General features: G+C 41.5%; 2 protein-coding genes across 7 annotated transcripts in view; both read left to right on the top strand.

Annotated features, from left to right (window-relative positions):
* The window catches only part of RABGAP1 (RAB GTPase activating protein 1), a 75,288-nt gene that overhangs the window by 32,524 nt on the left and 22,002 nt on the right, over nucleotides 1–20,762 (top strand). The window lies entirely within an intron of this gene.
* Nucleotides 5,581–13,511, top strand: GPR21 (G protein-coupled receptor 21). The gene has a single exon (XM_075170824.1). It carries the CDS (start codon nucleotides 6,063–6,065, stop codon nucleotides 7,107–7,109), a length of 1,047 nt encoding a protein of 348 aa, XP_075026925.1. The 5' UTR covers nucleotides 5,581–6,062; the 3' UTR covers nucleotides 7,110–13,511.

The following is a 20,762-nucleotide window of genomic DNA, read 5'->3' on the forward strand; positions in this document are numbered from 1 at the left end:
ACTGGCTATACCTGCACTGGTCATTCAGCATGGAAACTAATTAAGGAATTAAACAATGAAAGAAAATGAGTGCTGAATGACCGTTTTCAGGCTCCGCTGTAGTCATGAGAGGTCTGTAGTATAGAACCAGCATACTTAAAATAACCAGCTCGAGCAAATGAAAATGAAGTCTCCCTTAATCTGGAAGTGCCATATTAGACCATTGTTGAGGCTGTTTGCCTTATTGTGACTTAAACGTAAATTGCGTGAAAATGGGCCATGACTGTTTCTATAGAATGGGCAAAGATCGGTGCTTTGAGAGCAAAAGTATCTGGTTGGTTCACAGTGGAACTGTGATTTCTTCAATCTGCAGGCAGTGGAAGAAGCGTAGGATTTCAAAAAAGGTTATCAGTGACTGTGTGGAAGTACTAAAGATGAGAATAGGCAAAGAATGCCAAGATTGTTTGGGAGGCTGATGAGAACATGAATTCAAGACCCAGGAAGAAAACGTTTGCAGACCCTGTTGTATATAGTATATGCTAAAAGTATAATAATGCCGGATTGCGCTTTGGCTTTCATTTTTTATTTTCATGCCTTTCATAGATTATTTGACAATTTTGTAGTTCTAATGTGACTAATTCTTACTTCTCTGAAAATAGCAGCTCAGTTACAGTCAATATGCAGCAATGCACAGGAGTAAACGTGTCTGGGTTGCTTTATGGTCCTCGTAATGCTTCGACATGTTTTGCATGTCACTAATACAAATTCTTCTCTGGCAAGCGTGCAATTATTTGCATTACCATGCATTGAAAACAGTATATCTGAGAATAACTGCTGTGGCGTAGCGCAGAAGCACAAGGAGTTGATGTAAAACCTTTGCTCTTCAGTGCAAGTAGGAGATGCAGTAAGCCTGTTTGAGTACTCATAATCCAGTGCCCCTTCTCTCTTAACGTTGACCTCTATTCCTGTAGCTGCATTTGATTTCTGTCAGGCTTTTCATGACCCCATGCGGCAGCACAGTCCCAAATTAATAAGAATCTGTGTTGACAGCTGCTTCAAAAGCTTCTGGCCTCTTTCAAGGATTTTTTTTTTTTTCCTTGCGTGCAGGGTGTTGGATGCAGGCACCCCAGTATTTCTTCTGGTGTTTGTTTTCCAGTGCAGTTCTGACCCCTGGTGCTTGGCGAATCTGTGTTTTTTGCTTTCTTTTGCAAATTAACTGCTGCAAGGATAGTTTTTTGCTTATTGTTGATGTGTGGCTACTGAATGATTGAAAAGGAAATGTCTTCTGTTGTGTTCTACCAGTGGAGGCTGTGTCTAGGTCTCTTCTTGAATCTGACATGTGCATTAAAAACGGCATTGAAACCGTGCCTCAAGGTGTGCTTGTTGTGTTCTAGTCATCGTGACAATATTTATTAATTATTTGCTCCTGATTTCTTTGATAGACATTAGCTGGGTTTTTGTACTCTGTGCTTTTGCTATTGCGGTAGTGTCTAAGTTTCCCTATTGTGGTGCTTCCACAAATTACTTTTGAGAATTTGCACACCATCTGTGTGCAATAATAAAGCTTTTAGCAACTCCAGATTGCTGTGCTCGTGGTGGGGAGCATGGATGAAAGCCAGCCCAATGAATTAAGGTCATGTCCCTACTGGGGACAGAAAGCAAACTCTAGGTAAAACAATCTAGACAATCCCTTTGAGAGGCATCTGTTCCTGGTAGGACTTTGGCAATCATGGTTACGGCTGTTAATCTTCAGGCTTCCAGCCACTGAAAGGTAGGAGGAGAGACGTGAGGACTCGCTCCAGGCATTAATGGACACCTGCAGGAAAAATACTTCATGTTTTTGACAGTCATAGGTGGATGGAAAGTATTGTTGAGTAGAAAACTTGTAAAGCTAGCCACACAGGTTAAAAAAAAAATCATGATACAAAGCGAAATAGACAATAGCCACTTTTCAGACAAGGTTTTTAAAAAGGGTTAATACAACTACTGAATCTCTCGCATCAGTGACGATCTCTTAGTGGAGGAGTACTTCATAATACCAAAATTTTATGAACCTGACATTTACAGTATTGAGGAGAAAATAAAAGCTTTTGGATATAGGTCTGTGTGGGAGGAAATAATGTTGAAAGGAAAAAAAACATGAACTGTTGTACCAGATAAATACACTATATTAAGAAAATTACGACATGAGAGGGACATCTTGTGGCACAAAAAAAAAAGTATCCTGGGATGTTACCCCAGGGTCACCATTTCTGGTAGAAATTCTGGGCCTGGTAAGAGGTGAATTTGTTCCAGTTTTTCTTAGAGCAGGACTCTTGCTACCCACTTTCTCATCTTCCCACTCTCTTGTCTCCATGAGCAGAGGATTACAGTACACAAAAGTTCTACCAAATATAATTCTCTTTCTTGGTGCAAATGATACTGGTTTTTAATGAAAAAATAGATTAAAATGTCACAACCATTATTTGACTGAATGTGTGCTTCATCAGTGGCATAAAATGTAACAGTACTTTAGCTGTGGGTGGCTAACATTTATTTTCAACTTGTTTCACAATCAGATTTCCATATGTTCATATAAATTAAGAAGAATACATTTAATTTTCAGGAGTACCAAGGGCCATGATTGTATATGATCAACTGAAATTAAACCTAACGTACATCTCTGAATCATGGTATAAGAAGTATGACGTAGTCTTGCTATCAGTGTGCCTGAAACTCTAGATCCCTTGTTTGATTAGTTTTGATCACGTGGTGATAAAAGTTTAATTATCTTTTACAAGCAGTAGTTTTCCCAAGAGTTCTTATTGTAAGTTTGAATGATTTCTTGAATACCTTTTAATAGTCTTAGATGAGGTTGTATTGTGTCACTGTATAGAGTGGGAGAAGTCTCTACAACGCAGAAATATTTTCAGTCTCTCACAGACCTCAGCCACCTGAACCACACGTTTTAATGTCACTTAGAAGTGGTTCTTCTCGGTAGGCTGGTTGTGCACTTGACCAGAGAGCTGGGGTAGCAAGTAGGTGTATATCCAGCCCAGTTACCTCCCAGTTGCAATTTACACCCTTTGTTGGCCACTTCAGTCTGGCTTCTGGTGCAGGGGTGCTTGAGAGAATTAATTTGAGGTACTGCTGGTTTGGACTTGGGTGTGTTAAGCAAGCAGGAGTAAGTTGGCATGAACTTTGAATAGTTATTCCTCTCAGCTTTGGAGAAACAATAGAATGTCAGTTAAAGGAAGAAACAGATCTGTGTCTTCTACAGAAATACCTGTAAGCTGTTTAGGAGTTAAGCTTGTACTTGTAATAAAAATCTAAACATTGAGGAGTTTGTGATTTGGTGGTGCATCTTTTGTTTTGAAATTTCAGCAACCAGGTGTTGTTTTGGTCAGTCTCACCATTTCCAATACTACCTTGTTTTTATGTATCTGAGATATATTTAAAGTTCAATGTATGTTGTTTTCTTAAGGATGTTTATAATGTGTCTATTCATGCCTACGGATCCAGAAATACTATTTGAATCAATTGGTATGTAAATCATTCTCTGCTTTGGAAAGATAGGAGATAATTTCTCCAGCAGTAATTCAATCATAGCTTGTTTTTTGTATAACCACAATACCCTTGCCTAAATTTAATTCAAAGTTTGTTTCCTAGCTACAGTTCTAGTACTTCAATCGCCATGAGTAGAAATGCCATAAATTATAACAAAAATGAAGGACAATAGTAAAGGGGTCTTTTTCGGGGTAAAGACAGGGTGGGAAACCCAAGTTTTTGTTTTCAGGCTTTTGCACAAGACTAACTAAAAATCTGCCAAGTCATGCTGTTGTCCGGCACAGATTTTTGACCAATACACGTGTATTGTAAAATGTTTTTTTTCTACTTACAGGTCAGCTAAAATCCCGAGCATTGCAGTGTGATTGCTTTGAGATCCAGCCCTTTGGCTGCAATTCATTTTCCATTAGGTATTGCACAGAATAACAAACATTTAGCTTAGGTTAACGGAAACCTTGGGTTTGTTGGTACCAGTTGAATTCAGTGTGTGGACTTAGGCTCGTAAGGATGCCAGTTGCACGCTTTCATTTTTGACAAAAGGACTTGATTTGCTGAAGAGCCTCAGTCCAGTTTCTAACTCGTTTGATCAGTCCAAAGACCAATTCCAGCGATGGGCCTGTCCTAAGCCCTGGCAGTGGAGCGGTCTGGTATCCGGGTCGGAGAACGAGCTTCCACATACCATGGGAACGTGTTTTCCAGCATGTCAAGCGGGTAAAACACTCTTGATAAACAAGAAGATACGAGTCTCCTGTGATGACATCTTTGCCTTGTGTGCATCAAAGAGGTTTTTCTGGTTAAATATGCGTGATGGTATTAGCTTATGGTGTGAATACAAGTTTAAGTGCTATGTTCTGAATCTCTTGCGTGTTTGCTCTCTGGAATGTCATTGGGTTTTCTAGTTTGTCTAGTTTGGTGTAGGTTGTCTTGGGGACTGTTGGGGACTGTCAGGGACAATGACGCCTTTGGGTTTTGTGTGTACGCATGCAGGAGGTGCTTCCCTACCTCGAGCAACATCTGGATTGCTGGTGGGACACGGTTCTCAGCTTTGCCCTTGGTTTCAGGTCTCCTAAGCAACACAAACTACACCTAGGAAAAACACGTTTATTCCAGAATAAGCATTTCCCCAAAAAGGGCTCGGATGGAAAAGCCTTAAATGACGACTAAGCGTTTGAATTCACGTCCTTGCCTGGACGGCTGTCATTTGCCGTGCTGAGAGGAGGAGCAGGGGTGTGCGGCGGGTGTCTGTCTGGCTGTAGGACCGGGGCGTGGGTGTGTGTCCGTCCGCAGGACCGGGGTGTGCAAGGGAAGAGCCTGCTGCAGAGCGCAGGGGACCCGCTCGTTTTCCCGGCGGCTGCGGGGTCGCGCCGGGTGAGGCACCTACCGCCATCGGCCACTCGTGAAATCGGCTTGCCGAGCGCGTCTTGAGTGGAAACCCGCATTTCCGAGGCTGCGGCCGGCGCTGCCAGCCTCCCCTTCCCCACCCGCGGCTACCGCCGGCGGCCCGGGGCCGGGCCCGGCGCTGGGGCGGGCCGAGGGAGCGGCCGGGGGGCTGCGGCCCCGCTCCCCGCCGGGTCCCCGCCGGCGCCGCGCCCTCCTCCGCGCTCCTGCCCGCCTCCCTCCCCTTCCTCCCCGCCGTCCCCTCCCCCCGGCTCCGCATCGCCGCGGCCGGGGCACACGCCGCCCGTGCCGGCGCTCGGCCGAGGATGCTCCCGGGCTTTTGTTCCCCTGCGGCAGGTAGGGGCCGGAGCGGCCGGGCAGGGCTGCGCCCCGGGCCGGGCGGGGGGCGGCTGGGCGGCGGCGGGGGCCGGAGCGGCGCGGTCCGGGAGAGGCGGTGAACAAAAGCGTCGTGCAAAATGGAGCCAGGAGAGAAGGGCTGGACCCCTTCCCCGCCGCGCATCCCTCCGCCTGGATGGCCGGCGGCCGGAATTCGGCCAGGCTGCTCCGCCCGGAAAGCCTCCCCGCGCTGCCCGCCGCCCGGAGCCCCGGGCCGAGGCCGTGGGGAAGGGTCGGGGGGAAGGAGGTGCAGCGGGAGCCTGGCAGGGAGCGGGGGCAGACGGCGGCAAGGAAGCGCTGTAGCAGGGCGTGGGGAAGGAGGGGTGGTGATGGAGGTGGTAGCGCGGCGGGAGAGGCGGTTCTGTAAAACACTTTCCCCTTCTCTCCTGTCAGCCTTTGGGAGGACTCTCGTCCTGACTCGGTGAAGGTTCCTTCTCCCTCTTCCCCCAACCCCTCACCCCTCCTCGGTGAGGCAGCCCACCCAGGAGGGCTTTAAAATCAGCCCTCTCCCGTGTGCCTGTGTGAAGTTGCTGACATGACTGCTGCTGGGTCCCGGTGCACCAGTAGCGGCAGGGAGCCGGATTTAAAGGGGAATTGTGCTGCAGACAATGCACAGCAGCAGCATCTGGAGCAGCCCTGGGGACTGGAGCTCTGGTTTTGACATTGCTACACACACAGCACCAGCCGCAATGACAGCAGCTGCTTGGAGTGGCTGCAGGCAGCAGGCAGGAGCATGAAGTAGAGAGATCACTGCAGTGCTCAAGATGAACTCCTCTTTGGTTGGCAACCAGAGTGGCCGGCCGTTCTGTCTCCTGGCCATTAGCTATTTGGAGACCATCAATTTTTGCCTCCTGGAAGTGGTTATTATTGTGTTCCTCATGGTGCTGATTATTTCGGGCAACATTATTGTGATATTTGTCTTTCACTGTGCACCTCTGCTGAACCACCACACCACCAGCTACTTCATCCAGACTATGGCGTATGCTGACCTCCTGGTGGGTGTGAGCTGTCTGGTGCCTTCTTTGTCTCTGCTGCACTATCCTATTGTTTTAAGTGAGTCCTTGGTTTGCCAAATCTTTGGTTATGTGGTATCAGTGCTGAAAAGCGTCTCCATGGCCTCTTTGGCATGCATTAGTATTGACAGATACATTGCCATCACGAAGCCGCTGACCTACAACACGCTGGTTACCCCATGGAGACTTCGAATCTGCATACTGTTCATTTGGCTGTACTCCTGCCTGGTTTTCTTACCCTCCTTTCACTGGGGAAAGCCTGGATATCACGGGGATGTGTTTCAATGGTGTGCCAATTCCTGGAACACCGATCCCTATTTTACCCTCTTCATTGTGGTGATGCTCTATGCCCCGGCTGCTTTCATCGTCTGCTTCACTTACTTCAACATCTTCCGCATCTGCCAGCAGCACACCAAGGAGATCAACGAGAGGCGAGTGCGCTTCAGCTCTCAGGATGGGGAGGCTGGGGAGGCACAGCCCTGCCCGGACAAGCGCTATGCCATGGTTCTTTTCCGCATCACCAGTGTCTTCTACATCCTCTGGTTGCCCTACATAATCTATTTTCTGCTGGAGAGCTCCAATGTCTATAGTAACCGCATTGCATCCTTCTTGACCACTTGGCTTGCCATTAGCAACAGTTTCTGCAACTGTGTCATTTACAGTCTCTCCAACAGTGTCTTTCAGAAGGGGCTTAAGCGTCTCTCAGGCGCTATTTGTGCCTCTTGCGCTAGACAGAGGGTAGCTAAGGACTCCTCAACCTCTAGGAGCAAAAGATCTTCCAATGGATGTCATGTCTAAGACGCCTGTCAGCTGGACTGGGAAGTGCAGGGACAATTCCATAAATTGCAAAACAAGTTAAATATGATTTTAAGATGTCCAGATTTGCAAAAAGGTTTCTGAGAAATGCTGCTGACATAGAAGAATCAGGAGCACATATCATTGTGATTTCACTTTAAAAAATTATTGCTGTGGAGGAGGCTGTGGAGTTTCACCTCCATATTAATTTTTAAGAATAAAGCTGTATCTTGACACTTACCTCTCCAGCTGGTGTGACTGAATGGAGTGGGTGTCTGAGAGCTTCGACAAAATGTAGTCTTTCTTACAGCTTTACTAGGTTCTTTCGAGATTCGTGCTTCACATGTAAATGATAGATCTGAAGTGGAAATGTCACAGTATATGGTATATTACAGGGATTTTTTAATATATGCCAAAGTATATTGACACAATGTTCCAGCATCATAACAGAAGGGGCCAAACAATTTGTTTTTCAGTGCTACTTAGACAGGACTTCTAGAACAGTAGTGAACAATGTGAACATTTTAGTCTTATTGAGCCATGAGTGCAGCGATGTGATCTGAACAGTCGTACGCTTAGGAGGACTGATCTGGCTTCCATGCCCTGTTTCTCTGGTAGGATGCATGTATGTATGCGATCAGAGTATGGCATCTGCACTTTGTTTGTTGTGAAGTAAAAAGAAAAACTTGGATCAGACCAAATTTAGCAGTTAAATAAAATGTGTTTTGATAAGCTAAGAGAAAATACATGTCGCTTTATGATACCGGAGTTGTGGCAGCCACTCAAGGATGATGCCAACATGTGAAAATTATTCTCAAACCAGTGGAGAAATGCCACGGTTTTGTATGTGGAAATTTTCTCAAGAACAACTTTAAAAATAACATGTCCCCTTTTTTTTTAAATCTAAATTCTTCTGATATTTTACATACTAGAACTTAAGGGGAAAGGAAAGAAAACAATTGTCTTCTAAACAGCTAAGGGAACTATGTAGTAAATTTAACTGTAGTATTTGAGTTATTCATAAGTGCACAGAGCTAAATCAGAGACATTTTTCTTTAGCCTTTGTGGGATTAAATATGGTTCGAATATAGCAGGAGCTAAATCCTGTTGGCAAACGTGTATCTAACTGGTCAAATGAAGTCAGTATCTGAGAAATAAAAGCTCATTGACCACAGTTTTTTCAAGCTAGCTTAGATGAAATATCTTTGAGTACTGCAATGCTGTTAAGAAGGCAGTATGGCCCTCAAATTGATTAGTTTTCCTGAAGAATATCCTTGTCTTTTTACTGATGCCATATTGGAAAATGAAAGAGAACCATGTATTCCTGTAATAATGGATTACAGTCTGCATCTCACCCTATCCCTGGTACAGGGGTATCCCCCCGCCACACCTCTGGTCTGAGAGCCGGTTTACATACCATGACCGTCCGCAGTTCGCTTCCTTCGTTGTGCTTCCAGTCGGTGCATTGGACTGCTGTGAGCCTGGGGAATTCTGTGAGCTTGTGTGTTACAGTTGGTGTGTACTGTTTGTTAGTCATAGCGGAAATGAAAAAATACTAGGGAAAAGTAATTTGATTTTTTTAGAATGGGGGTAATTCTCTTGGCCAAAGGGAAGAGTCTGTATTTTTGTTAAATGGTTTCAGGTCTACTGTTGTTGTAGATCAAGATCATCCTCTTTTTAGTACTCTACCCTGTCCCTCCCACAGGCACACACATACCCTCCTCTCTGGTCTGCTCTGAGCCCCGGCCTCTCGTCTTCCTGCTGCCCTGGAGGATAGCAGTTTGTGTCTCTGTCCTGTGTTTGCACATGCAGCGATTGCTACAGACCATCCTGCTTGCTGCCCATCCGCATTTACTCCAGTACAGTCTTGTGAGGCTGCCAGTGAGGAAACAGTGAAGAAAAGAGAGAGCAGCAGGGTGATGCACTCCTGGCATGGCTTGTACTTGTCAGCGCTCATGGCTGATAGACACGAGTTCCTCTTATGGATGTGTGCGTGTACCTGTTCCTGGGGAGAATGGGGCAGAACCCCCTACTATTGCTGCGTAGTTTTGGTTTGAGGGCCCGGTTACAAAGCACGTTTAAGTCATATCTTGGTCTGCTTTCAACATATTTCATCAATAGTCCAAACCTCTCAAGATAAACTTCCTCCTTAGTTCATCTGAAATTTTAAGAACAAAGGTTGTCTAAACCCTGATGCCTTTACGATGACATTTCTTGTTATCTTTTGTAATAGGACAGTGTCTAGAGCCAGGGCTTACACTGTGATCCTTGCACAGACGCGATAGCGGTGATTTGTTCTGCAGAGCTCTTGCAGTCTGAATTTTGGTTAGAGACACAGACAGCCGTGGGGGGAGCGGAGCGTAAGGGTGTAGTGAGTCATTTATAAATGGTATAATAAGTTCACAGCACATCAGCTGGCTAATTGTTCTCAAGTGTTTTGTAGGTATTATGGCAAGGATGGGCTTTGGGGAACAATTTAAGGGCTTTAGTCACTAATATCAAAGTGTGTGTGTATGGTATTTTTGGAACAGCCTCTCAGGTAAAATCCCAATAGCTTTTCTCTGACTCTTCACCTTATCTAACATTTCCAAGTCTTGAAGTGATGCAATCTATCACTAAAATAGCATCTGATTAAATTTAATAGAAGAAAAGAATCTGCTAGGGCCTAAAACCCTAAAAGTTTCAGGTTGAAGTGGAAGCTGGAGAGCAAAGAGTGTTGCTTTTTTTTCATGGCATGAACAGAGGGTTTAAATAGGAGCATTGTATGCTAGTTTTTGAGAATATGGAAAATTTTAAAAAGTGGTAAGGGGTCTAAATCATGGCATAGAGATTTAACTCGAGATGAAGCAGTTGCTACTTCAGCTATAAGCCTAGAATTGTACTTTAAAGTGTAGTGGTTGTTACAGATGCAGATGCATGCTTGCAGCTGTTGTTGCTTTGCAGCTAAGGTTCAGTTATAATATTCCTAACAGCCAGGCTTTTGTTCAGTTGCCTTACTCATCTCAAAGTCTTCATCAGCTCAGATGATTTCCGTGAGAGGTGAAAATCAGAATCTGAAAGTCTCCAAGAGATGAGGTCAGAGAGGAGTTGCAGCCAATTGATGCGTTCAAGTTGCATCTAGTGTTTTTACAGACACTTTTAAATGTTGCCTCAGTAGCTTAGTTTTAGTGTCAAATATTTCTATTTTTGTCTGTGTTAATTTATTGACTTTTTTAAAATTTAAATTACATTTTTTTTTCTCTAAGTTAATTAAGTGTTGATCTAGGTTTGTATGTGATTAGATGTTTTAAATATTCATAACATTTGAGTCTGTTGTCTTCAGTGAAATTGCATGGGTGTGAATCTTGTTCACTGTGCCAACTGTGGAAGAAATAATTTTGAAATGTATTACCTTGTTTGCTCAGCAGTCTGTTTAACATTCTTTGTCATATAGTTAACGTGAGGCACACTAGTCCTTTTCATCACAATCTGTGCTATGAATTGTTAGGCAGCAAACTTTCCAGTTGGATCACTTTCATCATTGTACATATGAAACTAATCCTTTCTTGGCTATATTTGTATCCGAGTGTGCCTGGTGCGTTAGAAATTGGTATCAAGAGCATTGCACAGATGAATGCCACACCAAGGAGAATACAGAAATCAAATTACATCTTCATAAAAATTGTGTGTTGTGATATGATTAAATGAACTAATTTTGAAGTTCCATCTCAGACTGTAAATTTATTTTTTTTTATTAGGGTTATCTGCCTCACTTTCAGATTAAGCTGCTAGAAGGTTCAATTTGCAGGATGCAATTCAGTGGCATTTTTTTAGGACCATGGAAAGGATTTCTATATGCACAACTTCTCAGAAGGTGATAACTTGCTTCATCTAGAACTCTTGATTTTTTTTCTAAAAAGTTTACTGGAAGTTTAGGTTGTGATTATATTGTCATTTTCCAACTAGGCTGGCAGAAAGTCTGTGAAATACTATTTTTTTGTAATCTCCAATCAAGTGACAGTATCTTTTAACTCAACAGATAACTTTTGTGTGAAACAAAAGTTTTGCTGTTATCTACTGTTAGGGTTTTTTTAATTAAATGTTACTAGTTTCTACAGTCTTTATTTGCTGTTAGGGGTTTTGTACTTGTTTTTAAGCTTCTGATCACTCAGAAACTTGTTTCTATTCGTTGGAATTCTCACATGGCTCAGTGTCAGAGTGCCAAGGGGCAATCTTGAACATTTGTCACAAATCTTTGACAAGAAGAAAGTGGTACAAAGTACTGAGGCACAGAGAATCTCAAGAGTAGCATGAGGTTGCATGAAGAGTCTTTCTTACAGCAGACACTTGACGGAGAATTTCCAAATTTCAGTCTCGCGCTGCATCTCTCTGGCATTGTTCCTTTCCCGTTCATATAAAGGTTTTACCTGTAAGAAGTCTGCAATTTCAGCAGTTTGTTCTGAAAAACACACTTTCAAGGCATATATGTGATGTGAGATGGAAACATTCAGTATGCAAATTTAGTAAGCAGATTTTTCGGTATTTGTTATGGTATTGTCAACTTGCTGTGATGATAACAGATGTACTGAACCTTCATGAGTCAGGAAGTCTGAAACATTTCAGTCTGATCTTACTCCACATCAGGGTTTGAAGTTGACAGAACTACTCCTAACTCAGGTCAGTGCTTTAAAAAACATATTTCTTAGGAACTAGTATCTGCGCATAGGAGCCTACCTTTAGACATTACAAACAAAAGGCCCATTTAAAATTTTTCCAAATACTTGATTCATCTATTGTAGGTAATTTTAATTTAATAAGAGGAGGTGGAGGTTTTGGAGGGCTTTTGTTGTTGTTTTAACACATTCTTGGTTCTGGGTATGTGAAGCACCTGCTAAAACATTTGCCTGACCTGGTCCTTATTTTGTTGTTTAGTTTAGAAACCTTTTTTTTTCCCTTCTATGACTTCGCAGAATACAACGGCACATCCTTTCTGTGGTGTCATTCAAGATAAACTTGAATTTTACCTCACTACCAACACTATCTGAAGTTGGCAAAGCACGTTTGTAACTGATGCTCTGCTGAGATCCAAGAGGTGTAAAGGCCTCTGTGGTTTTTATACTTAAACGGGGGAAGAGTAGCTGTCTTCCCTTGTGTAACTTAAAAGTAATGGACACTTTGCAAACCGCGGTGTTGTTCTGTTGAGGCTTCCAGGAGGGGAGAGGCTGGGGCATAACGGCGGCGGAGAAACGCCTAAGCCGAGTCCATTTGTTCTCCTGGTGAAAGCAGTGCTTCCTCCCTGTCTTTCAATCCATTTTCAGCTCTTCTCTTTTCATTCCTATTGCTGAAATTCAGAGCTGTGGAGAGCATGGTTGACATAGGGCTTTTCTTATATTTCATAATCTTTATACGATGAATACTGTTGTTTGTAAGTGGCGGTGGTCTCAGGTCAATCAGGTATATTAAATCTATTACTCACTTTGGGGTCCCTGAGACTTTGTAATAGTGTGGGCTTGAAATACATTTGGCTGAGGTCATGTTAGACCTTGGGATAAGTTGCAGCTGCTGAGACTGCTGGGCCATCAGGTTTTTACAGATTGTCTCCAGCAAAGTAACCAGTCCCTCTTTTAGGACGATGAGAGAATTCCCCATCATGAAAACAACCCATTTTGCACTAGAAAAGAAGTGTTCTCCTGACTTGTAGAGGTCGCCGATGTCTTAAAGCTACTCAGTTGTTATTTCCCTTATTGCCTGTGCATTGCAGCAAGCACTTTGAAAGACATTTTCTGCAGATAAGCAAAGGCACACAATTTAATACTAAAATTTTGTATGTAAAATATTTTTAGAAGAGGAGAGCTCTTCAAAATTAAAATCTAGTATGTGTAAAACCAGATGCAGTTGTATTTTAGAGAAAGAAACCGAAAGTTGTGGCCAGTGGAAGCAAACAAAGGAAACCCGCTGGACAGCTGTGCCTGCGCTGATGGTAGGGTGTAAATTGCAGTTCTGTCAAAACAATGGAGTATTTAATTTGGATCATATCCTTTACAATGCATTTTTTAAAAGATGAAGTTTAACATTCTTGCTTTTACTTTGCTGCACTCCAAAGGCAGCTCATCTGAGCCTCAGGCCTCCCACATCCACAGCAAATGGATTCCCTTCAGACCTGGAGTGGTGATCCAGCCCCTCCATTTCAGTTCAGGTAAAATGGGATAATACTGGTCTGTGTCATGGTTGACCATCGGAGGTGTTCTAGCAATAGGGAAATAATCTGATGTGATATAGTTTGTTTAGTCAGCTTTTCAGGTTTTTTTTCTGTGACACAAGGTTTTCTAGACAGGTGAATGTTTTGCTTAAGCAGGCAGCTTTGCTGATGGTTCTCCACTCAATATTGACTTCTGTCACATTTCAGTTTTTATTCCCATTGCAGAGTTTAAAACAAGCCACAGTCTGTGTCTGCTCTACATGCATTCAGTGGTGATTGCAAATGGAAGTGTTTGCGGATTTCACTCATATCATATTTGGATCTCTTGAGCTTTAGCACTTAATTAAAATATTAACGTAAGTTATGTTCCTGTATCCTGATCCAGGTTGTTTATTTACAGCCTCTGGTGTCCTTTAGCAATCTGTCCAGTCAAAACTGATTCTCTAGCCAGTGAATTTGTGGTTACTTAAATTGAGAAACAGAAGTTGTTACAGTCATCTTTGTTTTGGCCTGAAGATGTTGGGGGTTGTCGTGATCACTCAGCTGATCAAAGGGGGTGCCGGCTCTGCTCCGGGGAGAGGCCCGGAGGCCAAGTCACTGTGGGACTGTTACCTGTACGCAGGCTGATAACCAGTAGCTTTATTTGCTGAAAAGTTTTTAGAAATGCTGAGCGGATGCACATTGCATTAGGTTATATTTAGAATTGGTGTTTAGATAGACAAACACGTTTTGAAGTTGTCAATCGCTGCTGTGCGGAGGGGTGCTACGCCTGGGCAGTTCCTTTGCCTGCGGCAGCGCCTGAGATACAGCATGAGAGTACCCTTGGGTGGCTAGGGAGAGGGAAGGGCGTCCGAACTTTTTGCTCTGACTTCTTTCTTTTTATGAATTTGTAAGATGAGGTTAGCAATTTTGTAATTCAAAGCTTTGGCTTCTCTCTGATGGTCATTACTGGAGATCCTTTAATTAAAAAGTTAAATAAATTCAAGTAACTCCTTGTAAAGATGAACTCAAATCTTGCTGTGCATATGCGAGTCATTCTTAAATGTTAGAAAGGTCACGTGATACAAGCAATCAAATGCTTAATAAACCAAGTCATTACTTTTATGGTAAATTGAAAAAAGTTCTTCTGGGATTTCAACTGTAAATGAATCCTTGAAAATCAATAATTAGATTAGTAAAGGATGACGTTTTAATATGCTGGCAGGAATATAGAGGGATATGTCAGGGGAAGCAAAAACAGACTTTGCACTAAAGTGGCTTAGGTATATTTATAGTGCTAGTGATTTTGTGTGTGCGTGTGTGAAATCTTTGGACTATTTTAATATAATGTAAGGCTTTGAGCTTTAGCTAACTCAAGTTGCTTGTTTTATGAAGTTACATTAGTACCACACTGTGAAGTATTTTTAAATATTAGCATTACTGAGTATTAAAAGTATTTCATAAAAACATTTTTTTAAAACATTTTCTGTAGATGCTGTCAAAGGGATTGATGTTTAGTGTACAAAGAAATAAAACCCTGAGGGCTGTAAGGTACCTGTATGTTTCTGATCACCTCAGTTTTTGAGGGGTTAGGTATTTCTTGCGGATAAATTGTTGTCATTAAAACTTACTAAAAATAATGGTGCAGTTAATCCTTTCAGATAACAAGAAGCAGCATTACGTCCAGCCACGCTTTTGAACTGTCTGAAAGGATTTGCAATTGCATATATTGTCTTCACAGACTTATGTCTTTAGAAATGCTGTACAGCACAGTGTTTTGCAAGTTCCTATGCTGATAAATTTCTCTCCATATGTAACCTTTGAAATCTAGTTTCTATTGTAATTCTGGCATGTAAACACTAGATTCAATTTTGTATTCCTCTAATGAATGCAACAGGATGGAAATGAGTTTGCAATTGCTAATGATGAGCTTTTTTACTGTTCTTAATACTCGTGGGTATGTCTTTTCTTCAGGGATTTCAAAATTGTATTAGTACCTTTTTTAATTGTTTTTTTCCACATGCTGTTTACAATTAAACTGCAAGCATGGGAGGCTATGCGTGCATGTGCTTTTAGGTTGCTTTGCTGAATGAAATACAGTGGAGCGATCGTACTTTAAAGGACGCTCGCTTTTCCTTGTGTCCCACTTGTCTCCTTGCGCCTTCACAGTAACTGGGACATCAGAAGCCACGGGTGAGATTATTTCAATGTGTTCTGTGGAGATATGACATTTGTCAGAGGGTCGTTACGAGGAGTTTTCTTTGGGAAACAGTCCAGCTCCTTACACGAGTTGTGTTACAACTGGTAGTTTTTTCCTGTGTCAGTGAAAAGGCCAAGAATAGACAAAATCACAGGTAGGAATGTGTATGTGTGTGTTTGTAAGAACTTTGTGCGCCTTTTAATGCTGGAAATTGTTTCGTATTAAAAGATGAGAAAGAGGTGTGAGTGTGAAACCCCTGCTATGAAGAACTACAGAAAAAAATCCACCAAAGCAGATTAGAAAAGCAAACAGGTGAATTAGAGCCAATCCAACCCTTAAGACTCTCTAATGCTGTGTTTAATTCTGACACAAAGGGGAGTATCAGGGTGTCGGTCTGGGCTCCTCGATGTTCCTCATCTCTGCCTGGGTTTGCTCTGTTTTGTACTCTGCAAGGGGAGGGAGAGATGGTGAAGATGGGTGTTTTGATATGCAAGGCAGCTGAGGAGGAGTTACTGTTGTGGCTCCAGAATTACGTATTTTGTGCCAACTCAGAATTGTTGTTAAAATACAGGGGAGAGGGGTACTTCTACCCCATCATTTAATAGTCATTTGTGTTTTTTCAACTAAGACTAATAATAAGAAAAACTACAGTTGAGCCAAAAATGACAAATGTTACTGATTTAAAATAATAATTGCATATTTTTAAATATTAAATGGAACTAGATAAATCGGAAGCATGTAGATATCTGATTCTAAATCTTTGCATAATTATTTCCAAGAGGTAATTTTGCTATGAGCTATTAAAACTCAAAGAAATGTATTATTCCCTTTGAGATGATCTGTACCCCAGTTGTGTCGTACATCTCTTGGCTTGTTTCCTTTTTGCTGTAGATGTACATACATATATATATATGTGTGTGTGTCCTGTGTGACTGTACAATTACTGCCGTGTTAAATGGTTTGTTTTAAAATACATATATATATATGTATTTTACATATATATGTGTGTATGTGTATATATGTATTTTAAAACAAGCAATTTATCACAGCAGTAATTGTACAGTCATATAGTTTAGGGCTTTGTACAATATGTAATTTTAAGAATGTCAATGTGGTTCTTAGCAAATTTTATAAACACTTTTCTGAATCTGTTATCAGCACTTCCCATCCTAAGAGAAACGGCACATTTTTCAGTGATTGTTCCACTGGTTACATTTTTGTCTGCCATTTGTTCTGGATTGATGTAATCTTGATACTACTAAAATTTCAAGGGCTGTTGACGCATTTCACATAGCTTAGGATTGCCTGTTCTCCAAATATATGGATCATGCATCAACAGTACTAAGTAGCCTTACTGTTTTGCCTAAAAGCCTAGCTAATTTATTTAATATTCTCTCTTTAAAGAGAGGTCTCTGGAAGGGGTGGCATATTTTAGGATGCTCCTTCTCTTTAAAGGGAAACTCAGAATTCAATAGCAGTACTTGTTGATCAGTGATATTATTGTAGCCAAAGGATGCATGGGTGGTTTAATAGGAAGTTTTTGCTTCAAGTTTCTTGATGAAATGTAGTGTTCTACAGAGCTGTGTGAAGAGTGTAGTTTTTTATTCTGAAATGCACTTGTACACTTTATTTGAAAGGTCTGAATGGATCATAAATACATTTAAGAAATAAATGATACGTCACATGTTTTCACATCTTGTCTTGGATGACTTTTATGTAACTGTGCTGATAAAGGTGTGTTCGTTTAGGAGTGGGTGGGGTTTTTTCCTCTTATCTTGATTGCTCTAAATAATCTGGCTTGTACGTAATTGCCAAGAGCTGGAAAACCTTCCAGCGTGCGTTTTGTGTTTATGCTTTATCCATACATGATGTAGGGCACCGTAGGCAAACTCCTCTCTATAATTTTCCTGTGGGAAACTTGAGCCCTAAAAGGAAACGAACACAGCGAAAGGGCTGGATATCACAAGGGATTCACTTTTATTTTTAGAATTGAACTATATTGCCATATTTGGACCGAAAGTATGCTGTATCAATGCACTATTGTATCAAATTGCAACTGTTTAACCATTCTGAATTTGTCTAAATTATTCAGGTTTTTTCCACAAATACCATTTATTTATGAATGTTCTTGGTAAGTGCTAACTCCAGGTAACACTTAAATTCTGCGGGCAACATTTCTTGTGAGAAGTTAACAAGTACATTGCTTTGAAAGTGGATTTTGTGATATTTCCTTAAGGTCTTAGTAACAGGTGTAATTCTTCTTACCGAAACCTTCTCACAGTGATTTGGTCGAAGACAAATGCAGGAAATGCACTCTGTGTAAAAGTCAGTGTAAATATTGCTTATTAAAAGTAAACTTGGGAATGCCATCGACCTGCAAAATAGACCTGGTGACATGGTATCTTATTGACATTGAAAATAGCTATCGAAAGACCTTACAGTATTTTCGGATGTACTTAAAATGTACAGATATGCTCAAAATAACTTACCCCATCATGTAATATTAGCCTTGTTGCTGCCCATGAAAGTTTTGGAGAGTTTTGGCTTTTTCTGCTCGTTGCAACTGCTGAAAGCTGTCAGCTGGCTTGTTGCTCTCTTGAATGGCTTGTCTATGCCTTGCACAGAGATGCCTTGCAACCACACACCACGTGCTAATCTGACCCTGGGCAAAGCAGGTAAAATTCCACTGATTGATTGAGTCTCTAGACCCTTCTCTCAGTAATCCCTGACCGAGTGACAAAATCCTTGCAAAGTCAGTGGGACCTTACTAAGAAATAATTGCAATGTGAAAATCGATCCCACTGTGGCAAGAGTGAGAATCAAGCAGAGTTTGGGTTTTGTGGTGGATGTGTCGGATAACTCACCCCAGTGAGCAAACTTCCATATTTCAAATCATTCTGTGGGGTGGGGGCAAGGGGGAATCTAAAATTTGGACCTCACCATTTTTCCATTTTTATGTTGTTTTTGAAGTCAACCTGTGTCTAGGTAAAGGCTTTATGTTTTATGCCTCCATCGGATTTCTCCAGGAGCCTGGTGAGACAGGAGTTGATCTTTGGGTGGCAAGCCCTTTCCAGCAGGAAACTTCCTCTGCTTCTCTGGAGATTTCTTATTTCAGTTTTTTTTTCATCACAGATCTTGTACCTTTAGCAATTCTTTGCTGCTGCTTCTTCATCCTCTTGGGTTTATGTAGGGGATTAGGAGGAATAAACCTGAGCTGCTGAAAACTGCAAGTAGATCAGCCCCATGAAGAGGTACTAGGAACTCCAGCATTTCCATGTCTTTTAATTGTGGCTTAAGCTACAGAAAAGGTTTCTAAAGTAACACAGTCTCAGTCTGAAGACATTGATCGAGGTTGTAACTGCATAATATGGCTTGCAGATCCTGGGATGGTCCCCAGAAGATCACAAAAATACAAGGACAATATCTTTTAAGTGTGTTCAGTTTAGGAGGTGGGAACCAATATGCTTTTATATACAGGCTAATAGAATAGATGAGCTTTTATCTGCTGGCCTGCGTCCTGGTTTCCATAATTAATCATGTAGTTTCTTTTTAAATCAACTGGAGAGGAAGGTTTCAGTATAACTCACTTAATATTTTAAAGTGCATAAAAGCGGGGGAGGAAGGGTATGTTCTTAGTCTGAGCATCTACGTTCTCCTGCTTTCCTTCAGAGCAGGGAACTGTTGTGAGAATTTTAATCTTCACTACACTTGCCTCAGTTCTCATGGCTGTTTTCCATTCTGTTTTCTTTATTACTTTCTTTTTCTTCCTGTCATTCTTAGCTTTCTATTTTTCAATCCCAGTTTGTGAAGGGTGTGGGTTCAGAAGGGTTTCCTTCAGTTCCCAGTCCCCTGAAAGCATGAGAAATTGCCCATTGAGCCAATTCTCACAGCAAGGTATAAAAATAGGAGTAAAGAAAAGGTTACACAATGCTTGGATTGCAGCAGTTTGTACTAATGGAGAGATTTCAAAGCCATGGTTTGAAAAACGTTTTTTAAACCTTATCATTTCCGTTAATTTTTCTCTCCCCAAGCTATGTTTCAGTTGCAGGAACTACTAATACAGATTACTTGAAGAATTGTACTGAAACATAGGAGTCAAGTGCTGAACAAGTCACGCAAAGAGAAAGCCAGAGAAAGACCACTAATTAGTTCTCTTTAGCTATAATGAGTGATTTGTTTGAGAAGCCTATCCTAAGAGTTTCCAACCAGATGCTTTTGTCTCTGCTATTAAATAAGTGGATTAAAAGGCAAGCGGATTTAAGATTATTTTGCCATTGTGGCAGAACACAGGTAACACTCAGGAAACCCACTTGTTTGGTACCACAAATTGCTGTTAGCAGTGAACAGTACCTGTGCTCTTGCAAAGCAAAGTACTTTACTGTAAGTCAGTCTTGCAAACTTTTAGGAAACTGAAAGTTATCACTACGACTGTATTCGCATGCTTTAAAGTTTTCAGAATTGTTTCTGAGCGTTGTCTTCCTCTACTTGCAAAATTAGCTGAAGCTAACGGTCAGCCATTATCTTACTTGTCTTCGTTGACTTGAAAGGCTTATATTTATATGAAATTTATTTAGCATTGGATTTTGTTTGTTTCTGATTTCCTTATAATGATACAGACCTCTTTGGCATGTTAATTATTATCAAATTGAAATGCTGAACAGTACTTTTGATATAATTTCCAAAACAATCCAATAACTTGATTCTAATAGCAGTGTAATGCTTTCCTAATGAAATGTCTGTATCAAGCCACAGAGAGGAGCATTAACCTTGGATTAAAATCAGAAGAGAAAATCAAGCACGCTGTGGTATTCTGTCCTTGTTTGCAAAATCGTTTTGTGAAGAAAAAGATCATCTAAAAGCTGTGTTTAATGATCTTCACACTGATTACATCATGTACTTTTTTACTAGCTATTTTACTTCTAACCTTTTTTCCGTTTGTCTAACAGAAACATGGTTTATCTGGATATAGTAAAACTTTTTTAAAAATAAAACATCTCCTCTGTTTTGCTTCCATAGAGAATCTTGTATGTTTGCAGTGTTAACTTGGACACTGTTACGTGGTAATCTCACATGTGAAGAAGACTGGCTTTTTAGAATCATAGAATCATAGAATCATACAGGTTGGAAAAGACCTCTAAGATCATCGTGTCCAACCGTCAACCCAACACCACCATGCCCACTACACCATGTCCCTAAGGGCCTCATCTACACGTCTTTTAAATACCTCCAGGGATGGTGACTCCACCACTTCCCTGGGCAGCCTGTTCCAAGGCCTGACCACTCTTTCAGTAAAGAAATT

Source organism: Calonectris borealis, chromosome 21, assembly GCF_964195595.1.
Source record: "Calonectris borealis chromosome 21, bCalBor7.hap1.2, whole genome shotgun sequence".
Classification (NCBI taxonomy): Eukaryota; Metazoa; Chordata; class Aves; order Procellariiformes; family Procellariidae; genus Calonectris; species Calonectris borealis.

Bases quoted from the DNA above. Each gene is read 5' to 3' on its own strand.
- GPR21 (XM_075170824.1), top strand. From the start codon at position 6,063: ATGAACTCCTCTTTGGTTGGCAACCAGAGTGGCCGGCCGTTCTGTCTC.